At 41.3% G+C, this 24,470-nt stretch overlaps 1 protein-coding gene across 1 annotated transcript; it reads left to right on the top strand.

The window, feature by feature from the left end:
• The first annotated feature begins 963 nt into the window (after positions 1-963).
• MMAA (metabolism of cobalamin associated A) lies at positions 964-24,181 on the top strand. Its single transcript, XM_088021331.1, has 7 exons — positions 964-1,159; positions 1,266-1,532; positions 15,926-16,048; positions 18,784-18,954; positions 21,274-21,359; positions 22,398-22,547; positions 23,818-24,181. Exons 1-7 carry the CDS (start codon positions 964-966, stop codon positions 24,103-24,105), a joined length of 1,281 nt encoding a protein of 426 aa, XP_087877457.1. The 3' UTR covers positions 24,106-24,181.
• The last annotated feature ends 289 nt before the right edge of the window (positions 24,182-24,470 follow it).

Genomic DNA, 24,470 nt, shown 5'->3' with positions numbered 1-24,470 from the left:
GTAGAATAAAAACCAGGTAAGGATTAAAAATCATTTTTAAATGAACAAATTTTCCTCATTTCCTTAGGTTATGCAAACAGGGCTTTCATAAAATTTAATACCAAAAAATAAAAAACAAAACACAAACTATTGTACAGATGAATAACTCCAAACTTAAAGAAAGGAAGTAACTTCTACCAAGTTTTTATCCTTATTGTCTTTACAGTGTTCAGGAGCTGAGATTTGAAACCAGATCTACTTCCATGTTTTCCACTAGGCCCTCTACTTCACTTAAGACTTGTTTAGTTTTCCGTAATTTACTATACTTGGGTCAATTACAATTGGGGTAAAAGTGGTTGTCTTTTAGTCTGAATACTAACGAAGACAGTAATGAAAACCAACAGTTCATTATTTTTTATTCTTCTATGTCCCAACAAGAACGAACCCATACCAAGTACTTGAGGAAGGCCTAACCCCTCACAAATGCATTCAAGTATGCTTATCATGGGGAGGGGGCTGATTGTGGTCTTGGCTCCAGATACTAATTATAATATAGCCCCCCGTTAGGACCATTTCTATTTGCCATAATTTGATCCTTGCTATATTTAATGCCTATTGGTGCTGTCTTTATCACATCACAGCATACATTTGGGAGACTTGAGTTCCCCCTAAAAATCCTAGAACTCAGGTAAAACTCAGGTTTGACTACTTATTATATAATCCAACAGATTTTCAAAAGTAGTTATCATTATCATTCCAGTCCCGCAGTGGGGTCGCAAATACTAAGCATGTTCGTTTTCATCTCCATTTCAACCGGGAGCCTCTCCCCTTCGGCGGGTTTCCGAGGGCAGTCGCGGGTCCTTACTTTTGGTACAAGTTAAAATGTTAATACGAATGGTAACTCTTAAGAGAAAAAAAAAACTATGCCATGGCTTAAACACTTGAGCTCTATTTCGATTGAGCATTTATTCCAATAGGCTGGAAATGGCTTTGCGAAGTTTCGGGGTCTTCCTGCTGTTACCGTTTGTCAAACATCCTACGTCTCGCCCTCTACCCCACACTCGAAGCTTCTGGGATTGGAAAAAAGGGGTCTGCACTTGCGGCCCGCCGATGCCGCGGGGCCCCGGGGCTGCACTCTGGCTCCGTCTCCCGGACTTCTCAACGCGCCAAGGCCGGAAGGGTATGAATGTTACCCTCCAGCTTTGGAGGCAGATGACCGAATAGGGACCCGGAGAAAAGCTACCCGAAAGCCGTAAACTACCTTCCCCCCCTTCACTTCCCGGCAGCTTCCCGGCGCCCCACCGACTTCCCACCCCCGACGCAGGACCGCAGGCCTTCACGCACACGCGTCCTCCACACACGCCGGAATTCCGCGGCCACGTCCGCCGAGACCCTGGCCCCGCCCCATGCCTCCGTCCGGCCCCCGGGCGCCCCTGGGCTTCTCGCGTCCGGCAGTGAGCCCTGCGCCTGCGCGCCGCGGCCAGCGCGGGGCGGGGCGAACTCTGTCCGGCGGAAGGGGCGGGGCAGGGCCGCACTTCCTTGTCGTCCGGCGGGTGAGTGTGGGGCGGGGGTTGCGCGAGTCCGGATCCGAAGCTGGGCTCCCGCCTCGGGCTGCGGGTGGGGGCCCACCCCGGTGTCGGGGGCGCCCCCTGGAGGATTTGGGGTGGGGGAAGGAAAGGAGAATATTGTTGAATTGGGTGATACTGGGAATGCGGGATATGTGCTGACAGGCAGGCGTCGGCAAAATGGGTTCAGAGGGAAGTTTCGTTGTTTTTTTCCTTAAAAAGGAAATACTCTGTAAGCAGTGTTTTAAAATTTACATCATTCTAGGCAGGGTTGTGAGCTTACCGTTGTACCACAGTAAGGAGGTTTTGGTAAGGTTGCTGGTCCCTTGCCGCTGCCAAACCTGGCGAATGGTTAACCAGAGAATGGATCAGAGAAAGGCACGATAGCTACTCCCCAAGAGTGAAATTAAAACTCCTCTTTTATGGAATAAAATCCAAGATATAAAAGTAGGGTTCAAACTGAAAGTCGCAAGGAGTGTCTAGGCTTTGTCAAATACCCTGGAGAGGCGTGGGGTAAGTCCTTTCCGGCAGACGTACTGTATTCAAATGATTTATATTTCTCATTAGAAATGAAAGACCACCTAAGCAAAAATGGCATAAAACTTATTTTATAGTACCTTTCTTAAGAGCTGTGCCCAAATACATATACTCTGGAAAACAAATAGATTACTGTAGCTTTTCCAAGTTGGTAGGAAACCACGTTTCCCGAAAGCCTGTGCAGATTCTTAATCATTTTGGGATCATCTACAATGTCCAAAATACTCTTTTATTGGTAACACTTAATATCGTTTTGTGTTCAAGGTAATAAGAATTTTAAAAAGGGAACAACTCAATTATTTTAAGGGCTGTATTCTATTAGAGGCAAAACAGACGTGAAACATTATATAATCATAAGAAATGTAAATCTCAACTTGAGATATTTGATGATGTCCAAAGAAAACCTGTATTTGGCATGGAAAGGGCCGGTGAGTGCTTGAAACATTTGCCCCTTAGCTGCCCGTTGCCATGTGGGCATGTGGGTCCCTCATATGCGGATTGTACACAGGGCTCCCTAAGACCAGTTTGGATTTGAACTTCAGTGTTAGCAATGGGAATGAATGAAAATGTTTAACGATGATGAAATTTAGAAAAATAGAGATTCCCAAACAGATTTAGAATCCTAAAAGTGGAAGTGGGGAGATCTGAGTCTTAACTGGAAAAGTGATAAAAGGTAAAGTGGACAGAGAACCATAGGATATACCCTGCATGAGTTCAGTATGTATTTGATGCTACTCATATAACAATGACCTATTTAAAGGTTGCTTATTTAAGAAGTCCTGCTGTACCAAAATTTCCTGAGATTATTGGAAAAGAACAATGTAAAACCCTCTGTGGGGGATGGTGGGAGTTAGTAAACAGATTAATGGCATCTGACAGTTTATCTTCAAATCAAAAATGATTAGCATTGAGAAATGGAAACACATGGCGTAATACTGCCCTGCCTGCATGAACTGTGCTGTGCTGCAGACACTGACCTAATGTATTGATTTTGGAAATCCTATATGCTTTTTCTTGCCAGAGTAGTTATTGAAATTGAGAATATTCATTGGATCAATTTCAAGACAAATATCCCAAGTCAGACTGGCTGCTGCTGAGCAAATTTTTAATGAAGGAAAAACATCCACATACTGAAATAAGACTTTAAAAAGAAAGTCCTTAAAATAAATATATATTTACTGTAAATATCTAGAAAAATATGTTTTCAAACATTGGGTAATCAGCATAATGGAGTTATTGACCCATATACAATTACAGTAAACGTTAATTTATTCTGTGAGCAATAAACTGTGCTGTGGGTACAAAGATAACTCATAGTCTAGGCAAGACTAACAACTTAAAACAATGTGACCAGCTTTATAATGGAGGGATGTGACCTATACATGATGACAAGAGAGGAGTGACAACGGAAAGGGCATGGAAAGGGAGTGGAGAACTGTTGCTAGAGGAGACACTTGATTCTTGAAGGCTGAAGAGGAATTTGTGAGATGGTTAAAGGAAAGAAGGACATTCTAATCAGAAGGAACATTGTGGACAATGGCCAAAGTATGTGGTTTTTCTGGGACCTGTGTGCAAATCAGAATAGCTATAGCAATGTGGTAAAAGTGAAGGAGGGGAATGAATTAAGTTGGAGAGGTAGATAAGAGCACTCCTAAAGAGTATGTAATATTTTTGTAGTAACTGTCTTAGCTGGATTGTAGACTTTACAATGTTAGGACCTATGTTGGACCCATGTACCAATGTATAGCACAGTACCTAGCATTCAGTAGGTTCTCAATAAATAGCTGCTGAGTAAATGAATGGCTGAATTAAAGAAAAATTAATTAATGTATGTATTTTACAAATAAGGCAGAGGGAATGTTTTATGTATTTTAAGCAGATGAGTAAAATAGATTGACATTTTATGTTGTTAAGTGGTAATATGGAAGATGAATTAATAATGGTCATAGAGGTATCTAGAGTAGATCAGCATTTTTCAAACCTAAGATCGTGCCTGTGGTAGTGTGCATTAAAAAAAAAAAAAAAACAATAGAGGGCGCCTGGGTGGCTCAGTTGGTTAAGCGACTGCCTTCGGCTCAGGTCATGATCCTGGAGTCCTGGGATGGAGTCCCACATCGGGCTCCCTGCTCAGCAGGGAGTCTGCTTCTCCCTCTGATCCTCTTCCCTCTTGTGCTCTCTCTCATTCTCTCTCTCTCAAATAAATAAAAAATATTTAAAAAATAAAAAATAAACAATAGAAAAGATAATATTAGAGTGTATCACATGTACTAGCAGTAAGAAATGTTTTCTGAAACTTTTGTTTGAGTTATATTCCTACATGTACACTAATGCAAGTGCATTTCTTCCTATGGACATTGATCAAAGCTTGAAAGCCATTATAGTAGAGAAATGTGGGAAGGTGGGTGGGGAAGAGGGGATGGATATTAAGGAGATATTGGAGGGGCGCCTGGGTGACTCAGTAGGTTAAACCTCTGACATTTGATTTCGGCTCAGGTCATGATCTCAGGGTGGTAAGATAGAACCCCACTTCGGGCACCATGCTGGGTATAGAGGCTGCTTAAGATTCTCTCCCTCTGCACCCCCCCCCCCACACACACCCGGGCGCACGCGCTCTCTCAAAAAAAAAAAAAAATTTAAAAAGAGATTGGAGTAAAACAAATGTGAATCCTTTTTTTTTTTTTTTTTTTTGACAGAGCACGAGAGCAGGAACACAAGCAGGAACACAAGCAGGGGGGAGTGGAAGAGGGAGAAGCAGGCTTCCTGCAGAGCAGGGAGCCTGATATGGGACTCGATCCTAGGACCCTGGGATCATGACCTGAGCCGAAGGCAGACACTTAACGACTGAGCCACCCAGGCGCCCAACAAATGTGAATCTTAAAATGCTGCTGTCCATAGGAACCTTTTTGCCTGAAAGGGGGGTCCACTTACCTATTCATTTTAGTATTTTTGCCCACTTGATATTTTTCATTGTATATTAATAAATTAACATTCTGGTTTATTAAGAATGGCAGTGCTTTGAGGGCTCTTACTAAATGTTGTAAATGCTGGAAATTTCTCTTGTATTCTGGTAGTACTCAACTTAAAATTGTAGGATGAGACCTCCGTGATTCTCAGGAATCATGAAAATTCATTGAAACAGTTTGATTATTGGCTAAGTTTTAAAATTTCTTTCCATAAGAAAGCAGGAAAAGATGCTTAGTTACACGAGCAGATGGGAAGTCTTTCTCCCTACCTCCATGATTTTGCCACTCTAGTAGTCGGTTCTGCCAGTGACATAAGGGTAGAGAGTTGTTCATAAAGGAGGAGTTACATTGGTTTAAAAGAAATTATGGACTTCTTTTTTTTTTAAGATTTTTATTTATTTATTTGAGAGAGAGAGAGAGAAACAGCATGAGAGGGGAGAGGGTCAGAGGGAGAAGCAGGCTCCCCGCTAAGCCGGCAGCCCGATGCGGGACTCGATCCCAGGACTCCCAGACCGTAACCCGAGCCCAAGGCAGTCGCCCAACCAACTGAGCCACCCAGGCGCCCAGAAATTATGGACTTCTTTAAAATCTGAGGTTAAACTAATCAGTTTAAGTGTGTTATGCACTTAATTATCAGGTGTGAATTATTCTCTGTGGAGTGAAAAACATTTAAAAATTGTAGAAATTTGGTCTGTTCTGTCACCTTATACACTATTGGGATGGCCTACTGATAAGGTTTGCACAGAAAATGTAAACCAATTTCTCATTTTGGCCTAAGCAAAAAAGAAAAAAAAAAACAAAATGAAGATAAACAGCTTGCCATAATCATTCCATATTTAAATGTAAAGGGTTATTTCGTATTCCCTTGGTGTGACATGATACCACCTCTCTTCATATACATCTGGATTTTTAAAATCCGTTGTTTTTCCCAAGTTCTGCCACTAGTTGTGAGGCCTTGGTCAATCAGTGTAACTTTACTGAGTCTCACCTGTAAAATAGAATCCTGTGTACGGTTGTGAGGCTTAGCTGTAGAAGTATATGCGGAAATGCTTCACACATAATAAACGGTCAGTGAAAGGTAGCAGCTGCTGTTCTGCCATTCACATGGTCCAGAAGGGTTGGGGCCACCAAGGAAATCAGCCCCCATGGAGAGATTTGAAGGGGTAAAAACCTTGAATTATGTACATCTGGGTAGCCTTTTGGTTTTGGCAGAAGAATGGGGGAAAATGATAGCATCCTTTTCCTGGCTCTTTGTTTTCACTTAAAGGCCTTTTAAGATTTGTATTGGCATCAGAGGATAGAGAACTTCACAATCCCAAATTGTGATAAACCCTGCAATATAAACCACAAGCTTGTCAGGTTGTTGGCATGGATTTTCTGGGAAAGACTTTGATTAAATTGTTGTAAGAAATAACTAAATGTTAGAGCAACCTGTGTACTATTTATTAGACAAGTTTTATTCATCTCATTTATTTAGGGGATATTGTTTGCTTGCATTATTATCAGTGGACATATTTTCATCTAGTAAAGCTCTTGTTACTGGGTTTTGATTCCTCACAAACTTATCTGTTTTTCTGTTTGGGAACATTAGTTAGATGTCAAAGTCGCCTTGATTCAAAACCGGGAACTTAGAATGTTTTTAGTAAAGATTCTCAGATCACACAGGTTAAGGACATTACTCAGACTTTCCTTTCTAGTATATTAGATCAACATAAAGTAGAGAACCCACTCATGAACCTTAAAAAAATTTAACAGGTTACCATGTGCCTAACACTGTACTGGATTCTGAGGAAACTAAGAATAAGACATTGTCTTTTCTCTGGGAGGATCATCAACTGGGCTGAGGGAGGACAATTTGTGAGGAGAGATCTGTAAACAGATGAATTAGAAAACAAAATGAATAAAAGGCTGTGGAGCCTTGCAGATGGAACAGTTGACTGCCCGAGAAAGGTGGCGAAGATGTGTGCTAGAAGAGGTGATATTTGAACTGAGTAGGACTTTGTCAGGCAAAAAAGTGGAAGATAAGCGTTCTAGACACCTAATTTTTATTAAGCATATAGATTTTTTTTTAAGGATTTTATTTCATCTTTGACAGAGAGAGCTTGCACAGGTAGGCAGAGTGGCAGGAAGAGGGAGAGGGAGAAGCAGCAGGGAGCCTGGTGTGGGACTCGATCCCAGGACTCTGGGATCATGACCTGAGTCGGAGGCAGACGCTTAACCCACTGAGCCACCCAGGCACCCTTAGACTTTTTTTTTTTTTTTTTGGGCTACCGTGCTCAAAATGATTACTAGTCCGTGTGTATCACATCATTTCAGAGTACTACTAGACTTCATATCTTAATGTGATGATTCTGATAGAATGTGCATAGAAGCATAGCTAAAATATGATTATCACTATTTTACCTTGTACATAATTCTTTTTACTAGGTTTTTAAGTATATATGCTAATTTTATGTTTAATTTAGAAATTGACATATAAATACACATTGAATGTAATGCTGATGGTCATAGTAACTGTTTAAGGACTCATCAAGTTTGATTCTCACATTATGAAGAAATCTCAATGCAGAAGGAAGCAAGTTACAGGTTATAGATACAGTCAGAGGTAAAAATTTAATCATGAGAATTTATTGACATTTCTTATTAAAAGTATACAAATTCAATGTTTTAGCTTTAAAAAAGATATTTTTGCCATAGCAACTGTATTGGTTTTCTTTTGCTACTATAACAAATAACCACAAACTTAATGGCTTAAAACAACACAGACTTACCATCTTAGAGTTCTGTAGGTCAGAAGTCTGACATGGGGTTTACTGGGCTAAAATCAAGGCATTGGTAGCCCTTTGTTCCATCCTAGAGGTTCAGCAAGGGTGGGCTGAGTCCTCATCACATAACATCATTTTGCTCTTCCACCTCCCTCTTTCTTTAAAGGACTTTGGTGTTATATTGGGTCCACCTGGATAATCCAGGATAATTGTTTTATCTTAAGGTCAGCTGATTAGCAACCTTAATTCCATCTGCAACTTTAATTCCCCTGTGCCATTTAACGGAACATATTCATAGATTCCAGGCATTAAGACATGGACGTCTTTGGGGGAGTGGCATTATTCTATTTTTCAACAGAAAAATATGATTAGCCAATAAACAACATGTAAGCACTGTAATACCACTTACCTATAGACGAAGTTAACATTCTGACATATGTATTTCTGTTTGTGTGTGTGTAAAATTTTATGAAAAATGATATAACACCTCTTTATCTCCAGCCACTCTTCTGCTAATCTCATTTGGTCTCATGGATTTAATTAACACCTAAATACTTAATGATTCTCAAATTTACACGGAAGCTGTGACCTCTTCCTTATGTTAGTAATGCAACTGCCCACTCAGGATCCCACCGGGATATTTGGTAGGCATCTCAAACTTAAGGTATCGGAAACTAAATATGCCTGATCTTACCTGAAACTTGACTTCCTGCAGTCTTCCTCAGCTCATTAAAGGGCACCTCCATCTTTGCTGTGGCTCAGAGTAAAACCTGTGCTGAATCCTTGACTGTTCTCTTTCTCTTCCATCCCACATCTCATTTATTAGCAGGTCCTTTAGAATTCATCCAGAATCTGATTTAACACCATCCCCATGTGGTCCATGTCCTCATCAGTTCTCATGTGCATTATTACATTAATCTCTTAGCTGGTCTTCCCATTTCAGTTCTTGCATCCCCATCAGATCCTTTTAGAACAGAAATCAAATCAGGTTCTTCTTGGTCTTACTGCGTCCCTTCTCGTTCACAGTCAAAAGTTCTTCAGTCATATCTATGGCTGTATATCTGACCCCCTCTTTAACCTTCTCTCTTATACTTTTTCTCTTGCTTATTCACATCTAGCCACACTGGCCTCCTTATTTATACGTCTATAGTCTGTCTTCCCTTACTAGAATGTTGGCTTTATGAGGTCAAGAACTTTGTTCTATTTTGATCATTGTTGTATCCCCAGTGCTAGACTCTTGCATGACCCATGGTAAATGGTCAAATCTTTGTTGAATGAATGCTTTGTAATCTTGTTTCTCTCTCTCTCAACATATTACTTTCTCTTTTTTGATCATAGCTTTGTTGGGTAACAAGAGGTAGTCATGGTAAGATTTGTTAATTAAAGGGCATATTTTAGATCGTTATAATTTTTTCTTGGACTACATAGATAGCATCTCTCCTCTGGAAGGATAGGACTTGGTTTGGTGGTAAGAATGGTCTGTATCTTTGTCAGCATTTCCTCTTCCTCTGGTCTTTGGCTCTTCCTAATGCCATCACTATCGCTGCACACTTTTTTTTTTTTAATTTTAAAAGGTTATTTATTTTAGAGAGAGAGAGAGTTGGGGGAGGGGCACAGGGAGAAAATCTCAAGCAAACTCCCCGCTGAGCTTGATCCCATGACTCATGAGATCATGACCTGGGCTGAAACCAGGAGTCAGACAACCAACTGAGCCACCCAGGCACCCTCACTGCACACTTTTTAAAAATGCTTTTTACTTGCTTTGGAAGGGGCAGGGTTACTAATATCTCTTTACCTTTTAGGCAAAGGACTTCTTCTTGATCCTGAAATAATTTATTAAGAAAAAATGCCATAGAGAGTCAAAAGACCTGGGTTTGAGTCCTGGCCCTCTCATTGGCTATGACATTAGTTACCTAACTCACTCTTGTTTTCCCTCCCTTGTTACATGAGAATAAATAATAATGTCATCATAAAATTGTCTGGGAGAGTAAAGTGAGATGAAGTATTTGGAAATGGTTTATAAACTCTTGAGTGACAGGCTGGTGGGAAATGAAATTAGGTTCAGATCAGCCTTTTTTTGTGTTTTTTCAACAATTGCAATGTGCCAGCCTCCATCGTGAGCTTTGAGGATTCTAATGTGGGCAACAAGGTCTTGAATGTGACTTCTCTTTCCCTTAATGCCCTGCCAAAGTCCAGGTCCTCATCATCTCTTTTAGGTCTTTGCTAGGGTTTCCTAAGCTGGGCTTTATGTTACCAGGGTCTGATTCCTCTGGACTTCTCACCACTGCTCCTGGTGTTATCTCCCTAAAAACCCAAGTTGATTATGTCACTAATCTCTGTAAAGATCTCTGTCATTTCTCCACTGCCAACAAGGAGACTCAGTTTACATCCTGGTCCAGCTTCATTTCCTATCACTAGTTCCCTGTAGGCACCAGGCTTCTGTCTCACTGAATTGCTCAGTCTTCTCTGATATGGCAGGGAAGAGACCACCTGTGACTCTGTACATTTAAGTCCTCAGCCTGGAAGGCCTGCCTCCTCCAGTTTTGTTTTTTTGTATCCTTTCAGACCCAGCCTTGACACTGACCCCTCCATGACTTGAACCTTCTACTCCCCAAGGAGAGTTAGTTTCTATAATTTTGTCTGTTCCCACAGCACTTTGTGGGTTTTTTTTGGACATAGTGTTTATTATTCTGTGGGCTTTTGAAGTGCTGGGATTATGTCATTTAGGGTAATATAATGTGATAGTCCACCTAAGAAGGTGTAGTGGATTGAGTGGTGGCCTTCAAAAAGATATACCCATGTCCTAATCCCTAGAACTTGTGAATGTGACTTTTATTTGGAAAAAGGGGTTTTTGCAGATGACAGATGCCCTTAGGATCTTTTTTTTTTTTTTTTTTTTTAAGAGACACAGTGTGTGAGCGGAGTGGCGAGGGGCAGGGGCAGAAGGAGAGGAGGGAGGATCTTAGGCTTCACGTCCAGTGCGGAGCCCGACTTGGGGCTCAGTCTCACGACCCTGAGATCATGACCTGAGCCAAAACCAAGAGTCAGACACTTAACCTGACTGAGCCACCCAGGCACCCCTAAATTAAAGAGTTTGAGATGAGATCATCTTGGATTATCTGAGTGGAGCCAATTCAGGGACAAATCTCCACACAGAGGAGAGACACAAAGAGAAGAGAAGGCCATGGAAAGCCAGGGGCAGAGATTGCACTTGTGTAGCACCCACGGCCACCAGGCGCTGGGGGAAGAGGGGAGAGGCTTCCCCTAGAGCCTTCAGAGGGGGCGCAGGCCTGCTAACACTTGGATTTCTGACTTCCAGCCTCCAGAACAGTGAGAGAATAGATCTGTTGTTTTAAGCACCCCCAGTTTGTCGTAATTTGTCACAGCAGCCCTAGGAAACTAATACAGAAGGTCATAGCAGAATGACTGGAACGTAGTAAACATCATTGTCATCACCAACAGTAACACTGTCATCACTGTGATTCTTAAACCTAGGATGGGACCTGAAGAGCAGTATATGCTCAGAAAATAGTGACTGGTTGAGTAAAAATACAGTTCTTCCCCATGAGCTTCCAGTGTGTTGTCCATGGCATTGTCAAGAAGTGTGCTTAAAGAGAGCTTCCAAAATAGATCCCCTCTTAACTGTGTTGTTTTAAATGTCTTTTTGTATGTCTGTGTGAAGGGTGGTAGTGGATGTTTTAAATTGTTTTTTTTAGAACCATTTTTACACGGTTTTCCATAAATTTTCCTTTTAGAATAAGATGAATTTTGTCAATATAGAAGTCATAATGCCCCCTGTTCCCCCCAAAACAGAAAAATGAGCAGTTACAGTTCTAACAATTAAAAAAAACTTAAAATATGTCTTCTTTTTCCCGTTAGAATGTTATTTAGTAAAATTAATTTCGTGCTAATTGGCCCTGAAATACAATTTAGAGAGGTACTTTGGAGCAATAAAGTAATTTATTTCATTCTGCTATGAGGTAGTTGAAAAGCAAAATTTTCAAGTCATTATAAAGCCAAATTTGGTAGGCCCTATGTATCATTTGTGTGTAAATTTTGGTTTGCCACTGGAAGCTAGGTCTATGACCTAATTTTTACTAATGTTTTAAAAATTAGTATAATAAAAGCTAATGTTTATTGAGCTCTTGCTCTATGCTAGGCACTGTTCCAAGCTTTTTACATGAGGCTCTTTACATGAATTAACTGAATTCATTCTCACAGCCATCCTATTCTCTTTACCTGTTCTCTTAACTCAAAGTTGATGCTGAGGCACGGAGTGGTCAATATCACGATAGCTGACATGGCAGAGACTCAAAGTGGCCATGGCTCATACCCTCTGTACTTTTCTGACTCTCCATGTACTGTGTCAGCTTTCATTGTTGAATACAGTTTGAAATGGAGATTATCAGTAAATCTAAGTAAAGCATCCTCATCTAATTCCATAGTGGTTCAGACTTCAGTGTGCTTATTTACCCACAGAGATTCTGATGCGTGGGGCTGGGAATATGCATTTTTAGTTAAGTACCAGGCAGTTTGGGTCCTACTTGGAAATACATTGATCTAGTTACCATACAAACCTCACCGTTCATTTCACATGAAGGCCCAGGGTGGTGGCGTTGGTGGTGGTGATGCTAATGGTGTGCTTATGTTAGGCCATTCTTTACATATATCTATGTTCCAGGGTGAGCCCATTGAAGACATACATTTATCTAAACTTATGCCTCAAGTGCCTACACTATTAATCACTTTTTTTTTTTTTTTTGGTAGAGAAAGAATAAAAGGCTAGCATCAGAAGTTTGGTGTTTTTTGTTTTGTTTTGTTTTGTTTACCTTTTGAATGAGCCTTAAAATAAGGTCTGTTTGATCTGTTTGATCTGAGGAAATTGTAGTCTGTAGACAAGAAAATAAGCATGACATAAAATTTCTACCCTAACAGGGTTTTTGTATATTTACTTTTTGTTTAGAAGAAAATTTTATTTTTTATTTTTTTTAAAGATTTTATTTATTTATTTGACAGAGAGAGACACAGCGAGAGAGGGAACACAAGCAGGGGGAGTGGGAGAGGGAGAAGCAGGCTTCCCGCCCAGCAGGGAGCCCGATGCGGGGCTCCATCCCAGGGTCCTGGGATCATGACCTGAGCCGAAGGCAGACGCTTAACGACTGAGCCACCCAGGCGCCCCTGGAAGAAAATTTTAATGTACATTCTATTTTACAGTAGAGCAATAATCCATCATTTGGGCTACTCTGAATATTAACTGTAGGCAAGGGGGGATCTTCTCTCTTCGGTTTGGTAAGAAACTTTCACCCATTTGTACGGCTAAGAAGCCTGATTATGTGTGTTTTTAGAATATAGGGGAAACACTAAGCTTGCAGTTTTACTAACTTCAGTATCTTAATTGTATATTGAACTGGCAAAAATACGTTTTTCTTTCTTCTAGGGAGTCACAAATCACATTGAGCCAAAAAGCAGCCAGTGTTTTCTGCAGTTACAAACAAAATGAATATTCCCATGCTACTGCAACATTCTCACCAGCGTTTCCTAAAAGACCTTTTAAGAACACCTTTCCGTCGTTACCACTTCATCTTTCACTCAAGTACTCATCTCGGATCAGGAATCCCTTGTGCTCGGCCATTTAATTCTCTTGGACTCCATTGTACAAAATGGATGTTGTTGTCAAATGATTTAAAGAGAAAATTATGTGTACAAACAACCTTAAAGGAACACACAGAAGAACTTTCTGATAAAGAACAAAGATTTGTGGATAAACTTTATACCGGTTTAATCCAAGGGCACAGGGCCTGCTTAGCAGAGGCCATAACTCTTATAGAATCAACACACAAGAGGAAAAAAGAGTTAGCCCAGGTGCTTCTTCAAAAAGTATTAGTCTACCACAGAGAACAAGAACAAATAAATAAAGGAAAACCACTAGCATTTCGAGTGGGTCAGTCTTTTTTTTTTTTTTTCCTTTCAGTCTGTTCAGCAAATATTTTTCTAAATTTTCTGTTTTAAAATAAGTCTACATAGTTTGTAATCTAATGGGAATTCTTTTTTTCTTTTCAGAATTTGGGGCTGGATTTTAATCCCCCCCCCCCTTTTTTTTTTTTAAATATTGGTCTTGTTATGTTGGGGGGGAAAATGTCATGGTCATTTGAACCAAGTCTCTGTATTTTAAGAGAATAATACAAGATTTCTATTTTGGCAAGAACCTGTGGCTCCCAGAATAGAATATGCATATGAAGAACTGTTAACTGGTTTACTCCTTTCTCTTGGTAGTCCTTCTGCTTGAGAGTCTGAAGTGAATGCCTTGTTTTTGTATTTATATCAACTCTAAATATCACATTTCAACATTCTACTTCTTAGGTGTTTCATTAGTCTTTCTAGGGCAAGTCTCTCTTCTTTCAGGTACTTTTTGTTAGAGTTTCTGGGAGTTCCTTGGCTTTAAGCGCAGCCATCTCAATACCAAAATGTGTTTTAAAGGAGAGACCATGTTCATTTGCTGTCTAAAAATATTAGAAAGTCACTTGATTTCTTGAACAATTGACTAGGTTCCGCAATTGCAAATAAGCTTGCTATATTTTCTTAATTGTGCATTTTTAAACAGTTTAGATATGTTTAGGTGGGATGAGAGCTCTTCATGATGGCAAAGTAGGTGATTCCAACCAACTTTCCCACTAAAACTTGAAATGGTGGACAAAGTGCCGAAATTTTGTGAGGATTGAGTAAATACTTAAAAATTGACTGGCATTATATTAGACTTAAATCTCAGTTTAATGATATGGGATTAAAACCTTCTAATTTTATGGTAACAGGGTATGAATCTTTAAAGATTATTTCAAAAAGAGTTCACCAACCCGATATTGGTACTAGTCTGCATTGTTCAGGCATCCTAGGCTTCTTCCTTCACTGAAGGAACTCTCGTTTTGAGAGTACTACGTTGACTGTTAATAATCTTTATGTATTGTAGACAGACAAAATAGTAGACTCCCAAAGAGAAATTCCTGTTATGACAGAGTGTTTACTTATTACGCCTAAACACTATTTGAAGAGAAAACATCCCAGAAATATACAGTTAACCAGCAACTCACTCGTAGCTAGTAACTCACAAATTTTCATTGCTATTCTGGTTCTTTCATCTTGGTGTTATGAGGCCAGATAAACCTGTGTCTTTATGGTAGCTATTTTATCACCATCATAACTACAAGTAACGAATGTTTATTCGGCATACCGATGTTTAAGACAGAGACCTGCCCTGAAAATTGCAGTAAGGAGCCAAGCATGCCGTATGACCTACACATACTTTTGAATGTAATTACAATTAAATGCTTCAGTGTTATATACTTTGTGCCAGGTGCTGTTCTAAACATTGCAAATATCACCTCCTCTAGTTCTTACAACAACCTGAAGAGATAGGTGCTATCGCATGCATTTTATTGCAGAGTATACTCAGGTACAGAACGGTTGAGTAACCTCACCACGATTGTACAGCTCATAGGAGGCAGAGCTGGAACCAGAACCGGCCACTTGGCTCCAGAGTGCGTGCTCTTATCTGCCATGCTCTGTGAACTCTCCAAGCAGGGGAATTTTCTGCCTTTCTTAAGACAAGCTAATTTTTTCAGGGTTCAGTTTAAATCCTATATTTTGAGTTACAGGTAGGATGAAAAAAAATTACCTTTCATAAATAGAAAATTATTTTCTCAATCCCTGGGAATTTCCAGAGTACTGAGTTGTTTTTCTGGTGGGAAGAGCAAAGTGTCCAGCATTGGGGTAGGTGGGATAATTACTGATCATGGTGAGAGGTGGGCAGATGTTGTGGAAACTCAGCACATTAACAGTATAGACAATGAAGTCTTTCCAGAAGGGCCGATCATATTTTGTAATTTTACAAAGTGAATTTGGAGAACATAGGGAACTCAGAATTGTTTTCTTCCCATGTCCCTATTGCTCAGGAACTAGATAAATAAATGGTTTTTTGTTTACTTTAGGAAATGTTAAAATATATTAACGATGGTTTTAATACATGAGGAGAAATAGAAGATAAATCTAATATTTGAATAGAACTTATCATTGTGCTGCTCTCATTTCTTTCATTAAATTAGAAGGTCTCTCTCTACTGTAGGATTATCTGGGCCCCCTGGTGCTGGAAAATCAACCTTTATAGAGTATTTTGGAAAAATGCTTACTGAGAGAGGGCACAAATTATCTGTGCTAGCTGTGGACCCTTCTTCTTGTACTAGTGGTGGTGAGTATCGCTGACTTCTTTTTTTTTTTAAATTGCAGAGCAGGGGCTCATAGGGCTCTCTTATAATTTAATGGGAATTTGCACAGTCTGGTGACTTCTAATCTCTCTCTGAGTTTGATCTCACTGAAAGAAGGGAGTTTTGGGGGCGGCGAGGTGGCGATGGAGGGAGGTGGTTTGGGGCCTTGGGCTCCTTAGCTTGTGGGTAGTCCAGGACGAGCTTGGGTACTTAGAGAACTAGGAAAATGGGTGCCAGAAGTTGAAGATAATCAAAAGCAACTTTCAGCTCTTTGTCTATCAAAGCTGACACTAGGCCCTCTTCCCTCCTGTTTTTTCCTTGGCTGTATCAGCCCCTACACAGTTCAGAAAATGGGTCCATCCCTCGTTCGCTTTTTTCTTATATTGTTGTAACATCTCTTAAGCTTAAAAGAAAATCTTACTGCTCTTTCTAACTTGTCACCGGTTCATATTACATGTTCAGTGAAACAGAAAGCTCTTAGAGGGACTGACCATGTAATACACCGCTCTTCTCCCTACAGCACTTAGTGTGGTGTATCACATCTCAGGCTCAGCAACTACTACTGGTTTGAGGGCACACAGTCACTCCGAGTTTAGTTTAATTTGCAGCTCAGAGAGAAAATGAATAAACTTTGTTTCCCCAAAGGATCATTTAAGGAAAACATAAAGCATTCCATATAAATACTCAGGAAGGTTTTTTCTTCCCCCTACCCCTCTCACATTGCAGTTATTCATTTAACAAGTATTCGAATGTCTGATATAGGTGAGGCATTGTACAAGGAAGGCACTGTGTCATGTAATGGTGACTGAGACACAGTCGTCTTGGCCTTATGGAGCTTTATATCAAATGAGGGAAACAGACATGTGAACACAGGCCATTACAATGTAACGTGTGTTGTGAGGGGAAAATACAGGGAGCTTTGTGGAAGTGTTTGGTTTGCATACTGTGAGTTTCGTGCTAAAAAAATAGAGATGATATAATCATATTTCAAGGGCTTTAGGTCAGTAGAGAGGTGGACAACAATTCCTATTACCACCCATTGAGAACTGTAGCTGAGAACATGCACAGTTTTTGAGTCACAATAATAAAAATGTTAACCATAAAATAAAATTATACTCACAAGGTTCAAGATTAAAGCCATGTCAATGTATCGTCTTATTTACATTCTAAGAACTTTCTTTGTTAAAGGTAAGGACTTGAACAAAGAATTTTTTTATAGTGGCTCTCATTTTCATACAGGGGAGAAGGCCTTTTTTCTCTTACCTTTGCAATATTCTAGAATACTTGCAATAGCAAAAGAAAATAATAGCTTGAGATAGTAATAGCAGATACGGTGACAAGATAGCCTGATTAAAGTTGCATAACCATGTGATTCTTAATTCTTACACTAAAAATGAAGGTCCCTTTCTCAGGTAAAAAAATATATATATATGTAGACTTTGAAAGAAAAAATACGTGAGGATTAACCGTAAGTTTCCATTTCTACTTTATTATTGCTACAGTACCATACATTTGAAAAGCAGCAAGATGCTAAAGTTGAAAAGCATTACTTTATTGCCCTGTAGTTCAGTCCTTGTTGTGCTTTGGATTCACAGACCCCCTGCAGTAGCTTGGAGACCTCCCTAAGGGTCTGCAACTGACAGTTTTGGACTCACTGCTAAGACAGACGGGAGAGTAATTTCATAATGTTTAATTCAGTGTGTTAGGATCTATGTGATAATAATTTAAAGTACGGCTTTGGCAGCTTGTTGACTTACACAGAGAGGATTTCATGCAGAAAATCACTTTAGAAAAAAGTTTTGTGTGCAATAAATAAGGTAGTTGAGATATGTGGTAGGTGTCTGCTCTAGAATTAGAACCTGTGAGAACTCTAGGGGTACCTGGGTGGCTCAGTCGGTTAAGCGTCTGCCTTCGGCTCAGGTCATGATCTCAGGGTCCTGGGATCGAGCCCCGCATTGGGCTCCCTGCTCAGCAGGAAGCCTGCTTCTCCCTCTGCCCCTCCCCTGCTCATGCTCTCTCTTTCTCTCTCTCTCAGATGAATAAATAAAATCTTTTTTTAAAAATTAATTAATTAATTAATTGCCTACTGTGCATAAACACTCATTACAGAATATGTAAGACATGGTCCCATGGGCAAAGACCTTCTATTAAAGCAGTTTCTCAACCTTGGCACTAATGACATTCTTTGTTTTGGGCAGCTTCCTGACATTGAAGGATGCTTAACAGTATCCTTGGCCTCTACCCACCAGATGCCAGTAGCATCCTACCCCCAGTTGTGACAAGTAAAAATCTCTCTAGACATTGCCAGATTTCCTCTGGGGGCAAACTCATCCCCATTTGAAAACCATAAAGACAACCATGTTAAGATGACAGTAAAGAACCCATCTTGGCTGGAATGGAAGATTGATTTGGGGACTAGTGGAAGCTGAAAATGGGCAGGTAAGGCAGGGCTGCATTCTGAGGGCCTTTAGTGCTAGGCTGAAGAATCTAGATTTGAACGTCTAGTCAGTGGAAAGCCATTATAAATTTTGAAGGGCTTGAAATGTTAAAACGATTAATTTGGCATCATACATGCTGTGTTGCACTAAAGCTCAATAATATGAAATCATTTTGAGATTTGGGGAGAAATGTCATAAAGCACTTCACCTGGGAATTAACTGATTGATAATTGGCGCTTATAGGTGTTCCATGATTAGAAAATCTTAACTCTGTGTTTTAGGATCACTCTTAGGTGATAAAACCCGAATGACGGAGTTATCAAGAGATATGAATGCATACATCAGGCCATCTCCTACCAGCGGTACTTTAGGAGGTGTGACAAGGACCACAAATGAAGCTATTCTGTTGTGTGAAGGAGGGGGATATGACATCATTCTTATTGAAACCGTAGGTGAGTGTGATTTTCTATTTCATAACAATAAAATACTATTATAACGAATGCCGTAAAAAGATGAGTGACAACTAGTATCATTTTGTTCATTCAGCATATATTTTTGAAAGGTGTAATTAAATACAAGATATCTCGCGTTCTATAGGAGATATGAAAATACAGGCTCTAATCCTGACCTTTAAAGAAAAGCCGTGTATCTGGAGAACTGTTATACAAGAGTGGTATGTTGTAAATGCCAGAGGAGAACTGTAAGCATTGGAAACAACACATTAACTTAACACCTGTTGTGTTTAAGCACATTTCACATGTCTATAATATTTACTAAGAAAATTCATGTAGTTGGGTACCTCTTTAATACAGGGCCATGTTTTATTTCATCTGTATATCCTTAGTACACAGCTATACACAATGAAAATACTGAAATGGAAACCCCAAGAAATTCGCAGGCCTGTGGAGAGACAAACATACTGTTACTGAATGATAAATGTTTGTGACACAACCTGACTCAGGTTTGAGGGATCAGGGAAGACTTCTGGGAGGAGGTGACAGTTGAGCTCAGTGTTGAAGGAGGAATTGGAGTGAAATAAAGAGAGTGAGAGCACATGGCCCATTTACAGAACTGCGGTTTGTTCAGGATACTTAGCCCATAAAATGTGGAGGCACATAGGGGGTGAAGAGAGATGGGGCCTGAAACCAGAAACTCCACCCTGTAGGGATGGATGGAGGAAGGGTTGCCCGTGTGGTGGTAGGAGAAGTCAAAGGAGAAGAGGACCATGAAAACCAAGTGCATCGGCTGGAGGTTGCATTTGACTGCTTGTCCCAGAGACTCGAAAATTGTGACTCAAACAGAAAGTGGTTTACTTTCTCATAAACGGGAGAAGCCCCGAGGCAGGCAGTCCCGAGCAGGCCTGGTGGTTCCACAGTGCCCTCAGTGTCCCAGGCTTCTGTCTCCGCTCTCCATTCTTAGCACTTAGTTTCCCTCCTCAGGGTTGCTCGTGGGTGAAAGACGGCTGATGAAGCTCTAACCATCACATCCACATTTCAGGCAGGAGGAGGAGGGAAGAGAGAGAGTATGGAAGGAGGGGAAAGGGGCAGGCAGAAGAGGTGTACCTCCTGGCTGGGTTAGTCCCCTTTAAAGAATTTTACTGGAAACCCCATCTGGTGGCTTTTGCTTTCACTCATTGATCGTCTCTGGTGGAAATTGGGTCTGGTGACTGTGGGCTTCCAGCTGGTACATCAGTGCTCCTGACAACATTGGGGTAGGGAAATGGGGAAGAATAAATATGGAATGGACAACTAAAAGTCTCTGACACCCCAACGAAGGACAGAATCTTGAGAGGAGTTTCAGTGGAGCGGGTGATGGGGAAGTCAGATTTAAGTGGATTGAAATTAATGTGAAGTAATGAAGTGAAGACAAATGAGCGTACATTGATTGTTTTTCTAGACACTTAGTTATAAAAAGAAAGTGAGAAATATGGTGATAATTGGAGGAAGTTGTGAGTTTTTGTCTTATTTTTTTCTTGCTTTGTTTAGTTTTCAGATGAGAAAGACAAGAGCACGGTTCCTATGAGGTGCTGGGCAACAGGAGCCGGTAGACTAAGGAGAGGTTAAAGATAAAGCAGAACAAGGGCCCAGAGGAAACGGGAAGGAAAGAGGCTGGAGAGGAGGCAGTGAGCAGGGCTGGTATTTGGACCTGCTTATCTGTGGAGGGGGTGAGGGGGACGCTGAGGGAGCTCTGCCAAGTAGGTACCGGGGTCGTCATCGTGGGGGAGGTCATGGCACAGTGAATGTTTGTAATAGCCACGGCGACGAATGGAAAAGCAGCTGACTGAGGGTGCTTAGGGGCATTGCTTTTACCGGGCGGTGCAGCGGGGGTAGCGGATGGCAGATTCCACGACCCTGTGGTGGTGCCTGTTCCTGAGCCGGGTCTCGGGCACGCTTACAGAGGAGAGACCACGGATAGTCGGACTGACCCATCGGTGCGGGTTTGCAGGGCTCCCCGGAGGCTGAGAAGGCCAGAAAGCTGAAAGTCTTGACAGGCATGGTCGAGGATTAGAACCACACTATTCAAGCTACTCCCTGGACATCTCGAGGTTCTCCATTTAGCCGCCATGAAGGCTACTGGGAATAAGCGAGGGAGAGCGGTGGGGGAAGGTCACAGGTGTGCTCATACGCAAGGCAGTGCATTTAATAGATTCTTCAGAGGTGGGGTGTTTAAGGTGGGATCAGCTTGAGTGTGTGAGTGTGAGTATGAGCAAATGAAATGGTGGTCAAGGTAGTTGAGAAAGTCTCATCACTATGAATAGTTTACAATTTCAGGTGTGGGCCAGTCGGAGTTTGCCGTTGCGGATATGGTTGACATGTTTGTTTTACTACTGCCACCAGCAGGAGGAGATGAATTGCAGGTGATTATGTTGACTTTTTTTCTCCCCAAACACAAAGTATACATCACTGAAAGTACACATTTCCAGTGTTGTATTCTGTAAATTAAGTTGCTATTAATGTAGGTAAAAGAAGTAGCATTTCAGGGGCTCCTGGGTGGCTCAGTCGGTTAAGCATCTGCCTTCAGCTCTAGTCGTGATCTCAGGGTCCTGGGCTTGAGCCCTGCATCGGGCTCCCTGCTCAGCCGGGAGTTTGCTTCTCCCTCTCCCTCTGCTCCTCCCCCTACTAGTACACATGCATGCTCTCTCTGTCTCTCTCAAAGAAAAGAAAAGAAATATCATTCATATTGGCTAAAATACCTGAGTCAAAGACACATTCTCTGTTTTTTCCTAAGTTACAGTAATAGAATTTATGACCTTGAGCTAATCCTACAACTTAGATTTTTCCACCTGCAGCATGGGGAGCGAACGGGGCACAGGGACAGCTCCAGCCAAAAGAGACCACTGTGGTGTGGGTGTTTGTAGGACCGAGATTGGGGCATTTTTAGCTATCAGGTTATTTTTCCTCAAATGCAAATTGGAAAAAAAAAATTATAAACCTTGAGGAAAACTTCAAAGACTTTGTTTATGGAAATGCAGATGTTAGCGGTAGGTGTCTTTTCTCTTTAAGCACTTAATGATGGACGGTTTTGCATCCTGTAGCATTAGCTCAGGAGAGACAGAATCCATCATGAGACGACTTGTCCCCTGCCACTCATTCATGTTGTGTCCTGATGATGTATTTCCTCTAATTGTGAATGTATTTTCTCATGTTAGTCTCTAAATTTGGAAGAGATCTTATAGATGACGTCCATAATCCCAACAGCTGGTGCTTTTGAATAATTTTTATTGAGTAATTGTGGTTCCTAGTCCCCAGGGCTTGGGAGGATGCAGAGGAAAAGTTAGTTAATGAAGTGTGTGTCTCTCAAAATCTTAGCATTGACTAGTGTCCCTTTTTTTTTTTTTTTTTTTGCTATAATTAAGTGAAGTGTTTCTGATACATCGCTGTCTTTTTCACTTCAGGGTATCAAAAGAGGTATCATTGAGATGGCAGACCTGGTGGCTATAACGAAATCTGACGGAGACTTGGTTGTGCCTGCTCGAAGGATACAGGCTGAGTATGTGAGTGCACTGAAGTTACTCCGCAAACGCTCAGAAGTCTGGAGATCAAAGGTCAGCTTGCGTTCCGTTCTGCATTTCCCACCCTGAGTGGACTGCGCGCATTAGAAGAGAGGGTGCGAGTCCCAAGGTAGACTTAGAATCAATCTTTGCTTGGATGTGAGATCACAATTTTAAAACAGTATGGCAAAGCCAGAGCAGGTAGTCATGATTTTATTTTTTTATTTCATTTTTTAAAGGCTTTTATTTATTCATTTGAGACACAGAGATACAGAGAGAAGAGAAAGCAGGAGCAGGGAGAGAGGCAGAGGCAGAGGGAGAAGCAGGCTTCCCGCTGAGCAGGGAGCCCGATGTGGGGCTCGATCCCAGGACCCTGGGATCATGACCTGAGCCGAAGGCAGACGCTTAACCATCTGAGCCACCCAGGCGCCCCGGTAGTCATGATTTTAAATATAATCCTTCAAGCACGAGATGTCAGAAACCAGATGCGAGGGCATAGATTAGTTTGCTTAACGCTTGACTTGAGCCATTCAGAAGTGATAGCAAATCCATCCTGAAAGGAACGATTCTTAAGATTATGGAGCAATTAGTGATTCGATTCTCTATCTTAGAGTTTGAGTAGGAGAGAAGCTTTTGGTGTGATCGCTTCCCTAACCATTATGCTTGTTGGGCGCTGTTTTCAAAAAGGAGAAAACAAAGAGAAGTTCTGTAATAAACGGTACACCGCTGTTGATGTGGGCAGCTTTCTGTGCAGGAGGCCACTCAGTTATTAAAGAGCAGGCTGTAATCACTTGAATGAGAGCAGCGGTGACCTCCCTTACCCTTACTGCCTGCCCCCGGGCTCCAGTAGTCACCTTGTCTGCTCTGGGCAGGGGCTGGGTGCTCGGCTCCTAGCGCTTGCCGAATCAGGGGGCTGTGACACAGGGAATGGGGCTATTTTGTCAACGTAGTTTCGTTTCGTTTCCTAGCACTCAGGCCTCAGGGAAACCTACCCAGTATTGCCCTTCTCATCCTCATGACCCTCTCGCAGCTCCTCCACGTGGCCTCTGAGGACCATCTGATCAATCCTACGTCAAAATAAACCTCTGGGCTAAAAATCTTGACCTGAAGTCAGTGTCTTGTTTCTGCACAGAGTTAGTGATCGTAGTAAGTGACCTCAGTCTATTTCTGGGTATAGTTTACTTCGACACAGTGATAAAATGTCTCCGTTTTCACTTACCTATTTTCATAGACTGTAAGACTTAATCGGCAAATATCAGAGTCCCTATGAAGATGTTTCCTGTCATTTTAAGTAAAACAGTTTTGGTTCTTCCCTTTTCAATAGGTAATTCGTATCTCCGCCAGAAGTGGAGAGGGCATCACTGAAATGTGGGATAAGATGAGAGAGTTCCAGGACCTCATGCTCGCCAGTGGGGAGCTGATGGCCAAGCGGCAGAGGCAGCAGAAAGTTTGGATGTGGAATCTCATTCAGGAAAGCGTGTTAGAACATTTCAGGACCCATCCCACTGTCCAGGAACAGATTCCTGTTCTGGAAGAAAAGGTTCTCAGTGGGGCCCTGTCCCCAGGACTAGCAGCAGATGTGTTGTTGAAAACTTTTAAAAGCAGAGGCTAAGGAAATTTATCCTATGCAATGATTTTATATACCATTTCGTAAAGTATTTTAATATTAAAAGTCACTTGAATGCTTATATTTTCAGTAATTCTTTTGTGCTGCCCTTGGCCTCGTTTGTGAACCGTGCTTGAAAAGTGGAAGAATGTTAGATATGGCCGGCAAAGGTCAGGGCCCAGGCAGTATTTACAAGATACCTGTTACATGTTACTGATTTACACTTCTTTCTGTTCTTATACCCTGGCATGGTAGCTGGTAGGAGAGTTCCTTCTCATCAGTCACAAGCAGAGAAGGCTGATGAGAACGGAAAAAGCTTATGTACCTTAAAATGTTTTCTTTGATTCTATATTCTGAGTTTCCAGAGAAAA

Source organism: Eumetopias jubatus, unplaced genomic scaffold, assembly GCF_037043125.1.
Source record: "Eumetopias jubatus isolate StellerSeaLion01/CBP00866 unplaced genomic scaffold, mEumJub1_p1.0 scaffold_2, whole genome shotgun sequence".
Lineage (NCBI taxonomy): Eukaryota > Metazoa > Chordata > Mammalia > Carnivora > Otariidae > Eumetopias > Eumetopias jubatus.
The sequence above is the reverse complement of the archived record's forward strand: the minus strand, read 5'-3'. Positions and strand labels throughout refer to the sequence as shown.

Coding starts and splice junctions, on each gene's coding strand:
- MMAA (XM_088021331.1), top strand. CDS start 964: ATGGCTTTGCGAAGTTTCGGGGTCTTCCTGCTGTTACCGTTTGTCAAA. Junction 18,955..21,273: donor CATTCTTATTGAAACCGTAG/GTGAGTGTGATT, acceptor TTACAATTTCAG/GTGTGGGCCAGTCGGAGTTT. Junction 22,548..23,817: donor CAGAAGTCTGGAGATCAAAG/GTCAGCTTGCGT, acceptor CCTTTTCAATAG/GTAATTCGTATCTCCGCCAG.